Genomic DNA, 13,332 nt, shown 5'->3' with positions numbered 1-13,332 from the left:
GGATGGTCTCGATCTCTTGACCTCGTGATCCACCCGCCTCGGCCTCCCAAAGTGCTGGGATTACAGGCTTGAGCCACCGCGCCCGGCCAAAAAATCTTTAAAAAAATTTTTTTTTTTTTTAGACGAAGGCTTGCTCTGTCGCCCAGGCTGGAGTGCAGTGGCACAGTCTTGGCAACTGCAACCTCCACCTCCTGGGTTCAAGCGATTCTCCTGCCTCAGCCTCCCAAGTAGCTGGAATTACAGGCATGCGCCACCACACCTTCCTAATTTTTAAATTTTTTGTAGAGAAGGAGTTTCACCTTGTTGGCCAGGCTGGTCTTGAACTCTTTACTCCAGGTAATCCACCTGCCTCCACCTAATCCCAAAGTGTTGGGATTATAGGCGTGAACCACCACACCCAGCCTTAAAAATTAAAAATTAAAGTAAAAAAAATCTGGTACTTTGTTAGAATAGCAACAGAAAATGAATTCAGCCATCCTGTGTGCAAGCATAGGATGACTCTCCACTTCCTTAGGTCTTGTTTGATACATTTCCTTGCTAGCAGAAACCTGAGGCCAGGCGTGGTGGCTCACATCTGCAATCTGAGCACTTGGGGAGGTTGAAGCAGAAGCATTGCTTCAGCCCTGGAGGTGGAGGCTGCAGTGAGCTGTGATTGTGCCACTGTACTCCAGCCTGGGCAACAGTGAGATGAGACCATCATCTCAAAAAAATAATAAAATAAACACTTCGTGTGCTCAAGGCAATGGGTGGGCATGTTCTTCAGGGAAGGTTAGGACGCTTCTCAGCCCTGGTGGTTGGGTTTGGTTAATTTAGCCCAGTGTTTTAAATTTAATTCCCCTTGTCAATGATTATTTCAATGGGCATGCAATCCATTCTAGCCATGAGATCCAAGCTTTCCCTGACTTTTATGAAGCGCTTTTCCCTGACTTTTATGAAGCGCATTTTTTATGAAAGAGAAATGTTCCATTTTCTTTTCCTCTTTTGGCCTTTGACTGTTGCTTGAATGCTATGCTTGGAGGCACTGCAGCCATCCTATTTGCACAAAGTGACAATTCTAAGAACAAAAGCAAAACCACACGGAGAAGGATGAGAAACCCAGTGGAGAGAACCCGGATCTGCAGCACAGTCACTCAGCTTCACCTTCCCCACCTGTGCTCGCCGCCTCTGGAGTTCTGTTTATGGTGGATATTACATTTCCCTTCCCGCTTAAACCAGTGGAGTTGAGCTTTTGTTACTTGTAGTCCAAAACATGCATAGAACAAATAAATATAAAGAAATAATGATTCCAGCAGCCAGAGAGAATGCTGACAATCATGTTAGCATATTACATTTAGTGTAGTTTTTTTCCTACATATATTTTTAGCAAATGAGAACCCTTTTAGTGTTCGTGTATGTGTCTGCATGTATATATGGTTTGCTTGCAGTTTGATTTTAGTTTGTTTTCTTTTGCATTGTTGAACATCCTGTAAAAGATGATTTAATGATTGATATTATATTTACATACCATGATTTATATAGCCATGCTGATATTTCTGACATTTGTTTTTACTAATTTGGAGTTATTATATGCTTGGTGAACCACTAAGTACATAAATTACATAAATATTCCTAACTAAAAGAAAAATTATGACTCTCCCTTCACCACCAGCACCTTCTGGTTATTCCCCCATTGCCAGGAGTGTGGATCAATCTAGAATCTTCATGCTCTTGGGGACACTAGGATAGTATGTATTGCACACATTCAGAATACCAGGACTTTTTGTTTTGTTTTGTTTTGTTTTGAGATGGAGTCTCTCTCTGTCGCCCAGACTGGAGTACAGTGGCGAGATCTTGGCTCACTGCAACCTCCGTCTCCTGGGTTCAAGCAATTCTCCTGTAGCTGGGGCTATAGGCATGCACCACAATGCCCAGCTAATTTTTGCATTTTTAGTAGAGATGGGGTTTCACCATGTTGGCCAGATGGTCTCCATCTCTTGACCTCGTGATCTGCCCACCTTGGCCTCCCAAAGTGCTGGGATTATAGGTGTGAGCCACTGCGCCCAGCCGCAGGACTTTTTTGCTTTGGTTTTGTTTTAAGACACCGTCTCACTCTGTCACACCAGCTGGAGTACGGTGGCACAATCACAGCTCACTGCAGCCTTGACCTCCTGAGCACAAAGCATCCTCCCACCTCAGCCTCCCAAGTAGCTGGGACTACAGGCATGCACCACCACACCTGGCTGAATTTTTTATTTTTTGTAGAGACAGAGTCTCACTGTGTTGCCCAGGCTAGTCTTGAACACCTGAGTTCAAGCAATCATCCTACCTCAGCTTTCCAAAGTGCTGGGATTACAGGTATGAGCCACCATGCCCGGCCACTAGTACTTTCACAGTCAGTAATTCCACTGCTAGGATTTTTTTTTTTTTTTTTTAGACAGAGTCTTGCTCTGTCGCCCAGGCTGGAGTGTGATAACACAGTCTTGGTTCACTGCAGCCCCTGTCTCCCAGGTTCCAGTGACTCTCCTGCCTCAGCCTCCTGAGTAGCTGGGATTACAAGTGCCCACCACCACACCCAGCTAATTGTTGTATTTTTTTTTTAAATAGAGACGAGGTTTCACCATGTCTGGAACTCCCGACTCAGTGATCTGCCTGCCTTTGCCTCCCAACTTGCTGGGATTACAGGTGCCTGGTCCACTGCTAGGATTTTATACTGGGAAGTAATGAGATATTCACAAAGATAGGTAGGTAGGTAGGTAGGTAGGTAGGTATATAGATAGATGGATGATATAAATAAATATCTGTATCTGTATATACACACACAAGGTTATTTGTTGCAATGTTACTTATAAAATTAGAAACTACATCCCCAAAATAGGAGGCTGGTTCCATAAATTATGATATATTCACACAAAAGGGTACTGAAGATTATTTTTAGAAAAATATTGAATGACATGGGAAGAGCCTCACAATGTCTTGCTAAGTGAAAAAGCAAATTCTAGAATAGTGTGACTGTAGCATGCTAGCCATGTAGAGTGGACAACCCAGGCTAGTATTTTTAAGTGTGTATTTGCAAATTTTTAAAGATTTTTTTTAAACCAAATGTTAAGTGGTTGTGCTTAGGTATTGGGAGGGCAGGTCATTTATATATTCTATATATTTACCTAATTTTTCACGATAAGCACTTACTGGTTTTATAATTAAGAGAAAAAAAAGTTGCAGATAAACACATTTGCCCCATGCAGTGGAGACGCTCCCACCCCACCTCAGCCTGGCATCAGCTGCACTTCCCTGGCCATTTTCTTCCCACCCAAGCCTGCTCCTGTCATGGCTTCCAGATCCTTCTCCCCCATCTCTGCAATCTCTGGACACATCCTTTGCTCTGTCTTCAACCTCCCCTCCTGCTGCCTTCCTCGAGCCTCTCAACAGGCTCTGGGCTCTGCCTCCCTCCCCCTCAGGCCCTCTCTGGCCAAGTCCCTGCCCCATCTTCCTCTCCAGTCAGCCTTCTGTGGCCAGGCAACGACTTCCAGAGGGTATTACTGCCAGGACCACAGGTGACCTTCGGCTTCCAACCCCCAAGGACACTCTGGGCCCATTGTCCCCGCTCTTGCAGTTGCCAGCTGCTGACCCCTCCTGGGAGTCATTGTACCCCAGTCCCCTTGTGCTGGCCTCTGCCTCTCACCCCCTTCCTCCCCGGATGCCCCATCGAAGGCCCTCACCCCATCTGGCCTTTTGTCTAGTTTCCACTAACTAATGACACCCACACTCAGCCCAGATATGTCCCCACAACACCCCCAATTTGGCGTTTCCTAAATCAATGGAGCTGCCATCTGAACCCCCTGCTTCAGGGCATGGCGTGAGTGCCCACAAACAGCCAAGCCTGAGTCCAGGCAGGTATGCACGCTCCTCCCACTCTGTCCTGCCCACCACCGGCCTTCACGGCTCAGGGAGGTCCTCCTAACAGCGCTCCATGCCACCGTCCACCTTCCATTACCATTGATGGAATGGTCCTTTAGCAGGGAATACCATTCCTTTGGTTCTCCTTTACTTGGGAGCATGTTTAAATCCTGGCCTTACTGGGTCCTTCTCAATTGGCACCTCCACACACACAAGCATCAGGGCGCCCAGGACACCCTGCCCCCTCCACACTACTGTCGCACAGGTCTTTTCAGGATGGGGAGGTAGGGGGCATCCATATTTTGTGGTGCTTTAAATCTTTCTTTAACAATGTAGCATAAATATATATATATATACATATATATATATACACACCGTATAGATAGATGATAGATAGATGATAGATAGATGATAGATAGATAGATAGATAGATAGACAGATTTTTTTCCTCTTCACCTTGCTCATGGTGGTACTTCTGCTAGGAAACCTTCCCTCTTCTGGCACCTGGCAAACCCCAACTCAAGAGTTCAAGACTGAGTTGGCCAGGAGTGTGGTGGCTCATGCCTGTAATCCTAGGACTTTGGGAGGCTAAGGTGGGAGGATCACTTGAGCTCGGTTCAAAACCAGCCTAGGCAACATAGTGAGACCTCGTCTCTATTTAAAAAAAAAAAAAAAAAAGACTGAATGCCTACCTTGGGAAGACTTTCCTGCCTCCCCTCAGGGTGGTTACATGTCTCCCTGTCTTTGGTGTTGGGTTGAGCCATATGAATTTTTTTTTTTAAACAGAGTCTTGCTCTGTTGCCCAGGTTGGAGTGCAGTGGCACAATCTCAGCTCACTGCAACCTCCACCTCCCTGGCTCAAGTGATTCTCCTGCCTCAGCCTCTTGAGTAGCTGGGACTATAGGCATACACCACCACGCCCAGCTAATTTTTGTATTTTTAGTAGAGATGGTGTTTCACCATGTTGGTCAAGCTGGTCTAGAACTCCTGACCTCAAGTAATCTGCCTGCTTCGGCCTCCCAAAGTGCTGGGATTACAGACGTGAGCCACCGTGCCTGGCCAGTCATATGAAATTGACATTCAAGCCATGTGCAGGGTCCAACCCTAGGCAGGCACGAGCTTGTCATGTGTCACACGCTGAGCCCTTGTTGGAGTAGGTGGCCCATGTTTCCTTGTGGAAGGGGAAGCGAGTGTTCCGTTGCCTTACAGATAACTGGAGGGCCTTCCTTGAGGATCTGTGGTCAAGGCTGACCTGATGAGCCTGTCCCAGCCAGCTGGCCCTCGCACATGGCTGGATCTGGTGCAATGAGGCTCTCAGCGCTTGTCTGCTGGACGAGGTTATCTCCCGCTGCTTGGGTGCCGACGCTAGGCACTGCACAGGAGCTGTTCTGACACATCCTTTAGGTAGTGTTGTAAGAAAGTAAGTTCTAAGCCAGTCATGGTGGCTCACGGCTATAATCCCAGCACTTTGGGAGGCCGAGGTGTGAGGATTGCTTGAACCCAGGAGTTTGAGACCAGTCCTGGCAACATAGAGAGAACTTGTCTCTATAAAAAATTAAAAAAAAAAAAATGAGTCCAGTGTAGAGACGCCCATCTGTAGTCCCAGCTACTCCAGAGGCTGAGGTGGGAGGATCCCTTGAGCCTGGGAGGTCGAGGCTGCAGCGAGCTGTGGTTGCACCACTGCACTCCAGCCTGGGTGACAGAGTGGGAGCCTGTCTCTAAGAAAAAAAGAAAGTTCTAGGCCGGGCGCGGTGGCTCAAGCCTGTAATCCCAGCACTTTGGGAGGCCGAGGCGGGTGGATCACGAGGTCAAGAGATCGAGACCATCCTGATCAGCATGGTGAAACCCCGTCTCTACTAAAAATACAAAAAATTAGCTGGGTATGGTGGTGCGTGCCTGTAATCCCAGCTACTCAGGAGGCTGAGGCAGGAGAATTGCCTGAACCCAGGAGGCGGAGGTTGCGGTGAGCCGAGATCGCACCATTGCACTCCAGCCTGGGTAACATGAGTGAAACTCCGTCTCAAAAAAAAAAAAAAAGAAAAAAAGAAAGTTCTGCAGTCTTGTTCTTGGCCAACACTTGCCACGGCTGACATGACACGTTATATCTTCTCTGATTGGATTCATCCCTTCATTCATCTGCTTCATCCTTGGAGAAAACCAGATCTGTGCCTTGTGTTGCTTGAAATGTCATGGTCCCATGTCACCCAGGGTTATAAGACGTAATTGTATGTTAGGAATACACCAAGCCATGTATCACTGTAAATACACAATGGGGCTAACAGGAGCAAGGGAGGCTACTACTTCCCAGGGTCAGCCTCCTGGCTTCTGCCAAGAACCCTTAAAAGGTGTAATATGCTAATGACGGTTTAACTGGACATTGAGTTGTGCCCCCTCCTGTATTTGTGATGTCGCACCGCAGCCAGCAGTCCACATCTCCTGGCTGGCTGTACTTAACTGCTGTTTTTCCTGTTTTCCTCCAGGCTGGAAGACCATCACACACCTCCCCAGACAGCCCGACATGCCAGGAACGACTGCCCACGGGCCCTGCCAAACACTCACGAGGCTGTCTCCGGTGAGGGCAAGCCCAGCACCCCTGAGTCCCGCGTTTCCTCTTCATGTAAGAACGTGGGCAGCATGCCGGGTCAGCTCTGGGACTGTGATGTCTAGAACCTACGCGCAACGGCAGCAGGAATGGCAGATGCACGCCTGCCCCTGGGAAGCCCTCTGGCCTTTGCCACAGCCCAGTGTCACAGAGGCTCATGCGCTTCCCCACCCACAGCCAGACCATGCTAGGCTGGTCCTCGGAGCACTGTCAGCTTTTCCCATTTGGGGGCTCCTGGGGCAAGATTTCTGACTGGTGAAAGCCAGCTTTAATGTGAAGCTTTGGAGGAGGAATCCCGTGCTGATGTAGGTCTGTGACCCTGGTTCTGGTAGCTCCGATTCTGGTGCCGACAAGGCCGGCCGCCTGCTGGAAGGCTGGACCGAGGCTGAAATGTGCAACTAAGAGCACAAACAACTCTGGGATCCAAACTCGTTTGAAACTTCCAGCTGATTTAACCAGAGGCCAATGGGAAATAAAAGTATTTTTTTAGATGCCAGAAAAAACATATATACTTGAATCAGAAATGTACAAAGTATTTTTTTTTAATTTTTGAAAGGAAATTAAAAGGATTATGAGCAGTTCAGATAAGACTCTAATTTCCATTTGAGTAGGAAAAACAACAGAGGAGCGGGTTGGATTCCTGTCTGAGAAACAGCTGAGAACTTGCATCTGCTCACAATTGGATTCAGACGCTTCCAGGCCCAGGTGCAGAGGGGTAGCCAGTGACGAGCCAGCAATGGCTGGGTTATTTGGGACCCTGGGTCTCTTGATGATGAGCAATTTCAGAGGTTTTGCCAGCATGGCTCATCAGTTCTTTTACACGTGTTTTATTAGAGCTGTAAATATTAATATGCTTTCCAAAGGTGAGCAGCTCAGTATTTATCCAGAGATTTCTGCTGCCAAGGTGGAGGTCTTCGGGCGTCTAACAAGTTTTGCCAATTTGACTGAATGCCGTTGAGTTAACACTGATTTCAAGTTCTTAGGCCTGGACTTCCTAAAAGGCCCCGCAGTACATTCAGGGTAACGTCGCGGTAACATCCTTGCTTTACCAAAATGACCACCAAGAGGCCCTTTGTCTTTGCACTGATTGGACGTGCCTCTGGAAAGCTCTGTCATGCTGCTGTTACCTGCAGGGTGGAGGCACTTGAGGTTGGTATGGATGGAAATGGCCCCATGGCAGCTACCGCAATGTTGATATTACTGTTCTCTTTCAGAACAGTTTACTTTAGCCCTGGCAAAGTCTTGGTGCAGGTACATTCTGGGTCCTTGCATGAATAGGGTGGGCACCCCAGGACACTCAGCCTTGGTGGACACGGGCGGTTCCCAGTGCTGCTTCCTAGGGAGGCAGTAGCCTCTCACCAGCCCCTCAGATGGACCAGCTGGAGCCAGAGCAGTGCTTTTCCCAAATCCTGTGGTCGGTGCCCCCATCAGCCTGCCCCAAACACTGAGACCGTGTTCTGAGTGTCCCTTCCTCAAGCCTGCTCCCATTGGCTCAGCCTGGCTGGGACCCAGGACGCTGACCCCCAGCCCTGCCCTTCTCCACCTGCCAGAGACCAAGAATAGTCACTGCCCTCCCTGGCCCTACCAGGCCCGCCCTGAGCCTCAGACCAACACCTCTAGTCCTCCTTTATTTTATTTTAAGACAAGGTCTCACTCTGTCTCCAAGGCTGGAGTGCAGTGGCCAGTCATAGCTCACTGCAGCCTCATACTCCTGTGCCTAAACGATCCTCCCACATCAGCCTCCTGAGTAGCTGGGACTACAGATGCACCACCATGCCAGCCAAAGTGTTTTTTTATCTTTTGTAAATACGGAGTTTTGCTATGTTGCCTGAGCTGGTTTTGAACTACTGGCCTCAAGTAATCCTCCCACCTGAGCCTCCCAAAGCACTGGGATTTGGGCATGAGCCATCATGCCTGGCCCTCTTAGTCGCCTTTAAAATCCTTTAGCTTGACAGAAAGTTCTTCCTTTGGAGAAACCAAGCCCCAGATTAAGTTTTCTCTGGATCACGAGTAAGCCTTTTCCATGCCTGCAGTAGATTCCATTCTGACTTCTGCCTTCTTTCAGACAGGCCTGCCCATGGCCTGCTGCTGTCTCCCCAGGCCTCCCTGCCCCCCTCCCCATCCTGTCGCCTGCCTCTGGCTCAGTAGATAAGGGGACTACGGTTAAGCAGAGGGATGAGTGAGGGGGAGGGGGAATGAGCATGGGGAGAGCAGGGAGCTGGCAGTGCTGGGCTGGGTGTGGGCACCCCTGAGCCACGCTGCCTTCTGCTTCATTCCTTCCCTGCTCAGGAGCTTGGCCTGACTTCCTCCAGACAGTCCTCCTTCTCCAGCCCTCCCCTCAACTTCAACTGATTGATTGATGGTAGAGAGGGGTGTCTCTCTGTGCTCCCAGGCTGGTCTTGAACCCCTGGGCTCAAGTGATTCTCCTGCCTCAGCCTCCCAAAGTGCTGGGATTACAGGTGTGGGCCCCCTCCACTTCCCTTCTCTGGCTCACCTTGCCCCAGGCCATGCTTCCCACAGGTCTCCTTGCACGCAGCTCGCAGCTGACTCTGGCCTGTGCTGGGAACTACCCCCACCACCCAGAGACCCCATGGAAACAACCGCCTCCACATTGAATTTCTTGAGTAAGAGCCTTTGCGATTTGCATTCAGTCGGCACTGCAGGGAAAGCTTATGAGGAGGAACCTGTTGGACCCTCAAACTGCTTGATCTGTGGAATGCAAGGCCAGAAAGTACATTTCTAGGCAAAGGACTCGGCCCCAAATGCCAAGAGGAAATAGTTCCCAAGGGAAAAGGCCAAGAATATGGCTTAGCATTTTACAAAACACTGGCCTGAGGAAAGCCATTCTCATTTCCCCACCAACCACGACTATCTTGAATATCAAAATCACATGCCTTGGGACTTCATCGGCCGGGAGTTAAAATGCCCAGAAATGGACCAGCAGGCAAGAGATACTACTGTGCCACAGGGAGCCTCTGGTGCGCACCCAGGGTGCCCCAGATCTTAGCTCCTGGCTCTTTAGTGTGTGTGTGTGTGGGGGGGGGTGGTCTCTTGTTCTTTTTACTTATTTTTATTTATTTTTTATTTATTTTTTTGAGGTGGAGTCTTGCTCTGTCACCAGGCTAGAATGAAGTCGCACAATCTCGGCTCACTGCAACCTCCGCCTCTGGGTTCAAGTGATTCTCCTGCCTCAGCCTCCCGAGTAGCTGGGACTACAGGCACGCACCACCACACCTAGCTAATTTTTGTATTTTTAGTATAGATGAGGTTTCACCATGTTGGCCAGGCTTGTCTTGAATTCCTGACCTCAAGTGATCTGCCCGTCCCAGCCTCCCAAAGTGCTGGGATTACAGGCGTGAGCCATCGCGCCCAGCCTATTTATTTATGTTTTAGATGGAGTCTTTCTCTCTCCCCCAGGCTGGAGTGCAATGGTGTGATCTTGGCTCACTGCAACCACTGCCTCTAGGGTTCAAGTGATTCCCCTGCTTCAGCCTCCTGAATAGCTGGAATTATAGGCATGCGTTACCATACCTGGCTAATTTTTGTATTTTTGGTAGAGACAGGGTTTTACCATGTTGGCCAGGCTGGTCTCGAACTCCTAAACTCAAGTGATCCTCCCGCTCCAGCCTCCCAAAGTGCTGGGATTACAGGCGTGAGCCACCGTGCCCAGCCGGTCTCTTGTCCTTGGTGGGATCTCTGAAAGTCTGCAGTGCAACCTGTGCTGGAGGAAGTGGGAGAGGAGAAAGGGACAGTTGAACCAAGACCAGCTCATGGCTTTGGGGGACACCAGCTCAGTTCCTCCTCTTTTGTGGCCACCCGCCCCCCCGACACACACACCCTGGGAAGCTCCTGGTCCTAGAGGGCTTGCCTGGCGTGGGCACAGCTTTATGACACCACACGTTGTAATGGGGTTCCCCTGCATGTAGCCCAGCAATTCTGTGTGACTCCACTCAAGTATTCTTTTTGCACATACGCTTTGTCTCCTGGCCCTATGCTAAGCACACAGCCTGTGCCAACTGTCCTGAAGCTCTAGTTCCAGACCCAGATCCAGGTGGATGCCACCCAGTGCCACCCGCTGGGTTCTGGTATCAGAAATAGATTCTCGTTTGGGTCAAAAGAGAATTATCTGGAAGTCAAAGCCCCTTGCTTCAGGGAAACCTGCAGGGAAGGTCCCTTTATATTTAAGATGAAACAGATCACACTGCAAAGCGGCAAAGGTGTTTCCAAAATGAAAGAACTGAGAGGAGTTTGGCCTAAGGGAGCCACGGATGCAGCTCTGTCACAGTGTTGCTGCAGCAGTGACTTGGACCCCTTTAGCTGTAGGAGAAGAGAGGTGGGCGAAGGGGTCGTGGCATCCGAGATACAGGAACATCTGTTCCCAGGTCCCTGGGAGGCCTCTCGGCGTGCTGTCTGGGATTCTCTGTCGGCTTCTCCATGAAGGGCTCTTGCATGTCCCAGCTGTCCGGGTCCTGGGTGAGCGTCAGCTATGGCACCTGTCACTGGGAGTCAGGGCACTTCCTGGCCACCTTGGGTGCACCAAGGGGTTCATCATTAAGGAGCCTCGGGCTGCTTCGTGAGGAGCACCCTGCCTCTCGGGTTGTTGGTTTTAGCGAATAAAACTACATGCCGCCGGGCAAGGTAGCTCACACCTGTAATCCCAGCACTTTGGGAGGCCGAGGTGGGCGGATCACGAGGTCAGGAGGCCGAGACCATCCTGGCTAACACGGTGAAACTCCATCTCTACTAAAAATGCAAAACATTAGCTGAGCCTGGTGGCAGGCGCCTGTAATCCCAGTTACTCGGGAGGCTGAGGCAGGAGAATTGCTTGAACCTGGGAGGCAGAGGTTGCAGTGAGCCAAGATCAAGCCACTGCACTCCAGCCTGGTGACAGAGCAAGATTCCGTCTCATGTATTTGAGTTTCAGATGAGCAAATGTGCCTCCATGTTCCATGGCGCCTCGCTGTGGCCCAGGGAGACAATTCGTTGTTCTGAGGGCTTTCCAGAGGCTGAGGGAGCCGGAGAGGCTGGAGGCAGGGTGATCTGCACATCCCTGGGCTGTGCCCTCCACGCCCCGCTGCCCAGCAAATTCCCAGCCTGCATGAGTAAACAAGTGCCCCAAGCCGCAGGCACCAGGAAGCCCGCAGGGCCTGGCTGGGGTGCGCTTTTCTTGGCTTTACAGCCCAGTGCAAGAGAAGGCATCCTTAGAGGGGCTCCAGAGCAGATCGGGACTGAACTTTCTCTCCTCCTCCCCAGTGGCCATCAACGCCAGGCCCAGAGAGTGGCGGCCAAGAGGATGTCAGGAAGAGCCTCGCCCGGCCCGCACAGGGACCCCCAGCCAGCCGAGGGAGGCGCCCCAGGACCCAGGCAGGAGAGAGATCACCAGGTAAGGGGGTGTCACAAGGCCTTGAACCCTACTCTCGGAGCTCTTGGAGTGGGCGCCCCCCGCCAGATGCAGAGCTCCTCTGAGGCCCAGCCTCTGTCAGGGGAGGCCAAGGAGCAGTGTCAGGATTCCCGGGGGAGGGCAGCCGCCGCTCATGGCCACCCTCCGACGGTTGTGCTACCTGAGAGCCATCAGTCAGACTCGAAGGACATGGCACTCAGAGACATCCCCATGGAACTAGTTTTCAGACTGCCAGGCGAACATGTCCGGGACTGTGTGATGGGGTGGCTTGGGGACAGTGTCCCGTCTTAGCTCTTTACATCTGGAGGAGGTGGGCTGGGGGGCAGAAAGATGGAGAAGGAGGTAAGTAAATGGTCTGGCTCTGAGGTTACTTCCTGAAACAGAAACTGGGCCCCCAGGCCGGGGCATGGTGGCGCACGCCTGTAATCCCAGGATGCTGGGAGGCCGAGGTAGGAGGATTGCTTGAGCCCAGGAATTTGAAACTAGCTTGGGCAACATAGTGAGACCCTGTCTCAAAAAAAAAAAAAGAAAAAAAGAAAAAGAAAGGAAAAAGAAACTGGGACCCCAAGCAGAAGAAAAAGAAAAAAAAAAAAAAATGGTGTTTTCCCTTCCTCTGCACCACATGCACACAGACTGGCCCTGTGGGTCATCAGGGGTTCCTTGGGGTCTAGAAAGGACCTTTCCAATCTCTCCAGCTCTTCCTTTTGGACCTGGAGAAACCTGCTCAGGGAGAAGCGCCTGGCCTGGGTCTCAGACCCTGCCTGTCCGGATCACCAGGCAGGCCAGCTGCCCCTCACCGCTTCCTCCCAGCCACAAGGGAAGCCAACCTCCCGTAGTAAAATAGGGGCTGGAGCAGCTTCAGCTCAGCTCTGGAGGCCCCAGGAGAGGACAAGCAGGAAGACCCAGCAGAGCCTGCACCCCACTAGCAGAGAAAATCAGAGAGACAAAGAGGCAGGAAGAGAAATAGATAGGGAGCAGCGACAGACAGGAGGAGGATGCCAGAGAAAGGGGGCGTGGTCGAGTGTGCGGAGCCCCGCAGCGGCTGCAGCTTCCTCTGGTGGGGATGGGCTAGAAGCCAAAATCCGAACTGAACTGGGGGAAGGACAGGAAGGACCTGGACGAGGGAAGGGTGGCCGGCTATCTCTAAGGGGAAGAGGGGTCAAAGGTGGCTGCCTTGTTAGGGGATGGGCCAAGCCACTGGTCTCCTCCAATCCATTGCCAACCTGCCTGGGGACCCAGGGACCCTCCTCCCCTACATGGGCCTCCTCCCCTCTCTCTGTGGCTGAAGAAGAGCTTGTCTGCCAGACCAGGGGTTCTCAGGCTTTCAGCATCCCCCTGAAATAAAGACTCAAAATGAGAGACCTCTGAAGGGCGGACCAGAGCCATCTCATGCCCCCATGCCAGACTGCATTCTCCCCTGCGGTTCAGCCAGGCCAAACCTCCCTTTCCGCTGTAG

At 51.0% G+C, this 13,332-nt stretch overlaps 1 protein-coding gene across 1 annotated transcript in view; it reads left to right on the top strand.

Annotated features, from left to right (window-relative positions):
- The window catches only part of LOC119471339 (lisH domain-containing protein ARMC9-like), a 32,364-nt gene extending 20,501 nt beyond the window's left edge, over nt 1-11,863 (top strand). The window contains exons 3-4 of the mRNA XM_037738720.1: nt 6,354-6,490; nt 11,729-11,863. Of these exons, the coding sequence (XP_037594648.1) occupies nt 6,354-6,490; nt 11,729-11,862 (271 nt within the window). The 3' untranslated portion in view covers nt 11,863. The remainder of the gene's footprint in view (nt 1-6,353; nt 6,491-11,728) is intronic.
- Nucleotides 11,864-13,332: the final 1,469 nt, after the last annotated feature.

This window comes from Cebus imitator, unplaced genomic scaffold (assembly GCF_001604975.1).
Source record: "Cebus imitator isolate Cc_AM_T3 unplaced genomic scaffold, Cebus_imitator-1.0 Scaffold57, whole genome shotgun sequence".
In the NCBI taxonomy this organism is placed as follows: Eukaryota; Metazoa; Chordata; class Mammalia; order Primates; family Cebidae; genus Cebus; species Cebus imitator.
The sequence above is the reverse complement of the archived record's forward strand: the minus strand, read 5'-3'. Positions and strand labels throughout refer to the sequence as shown.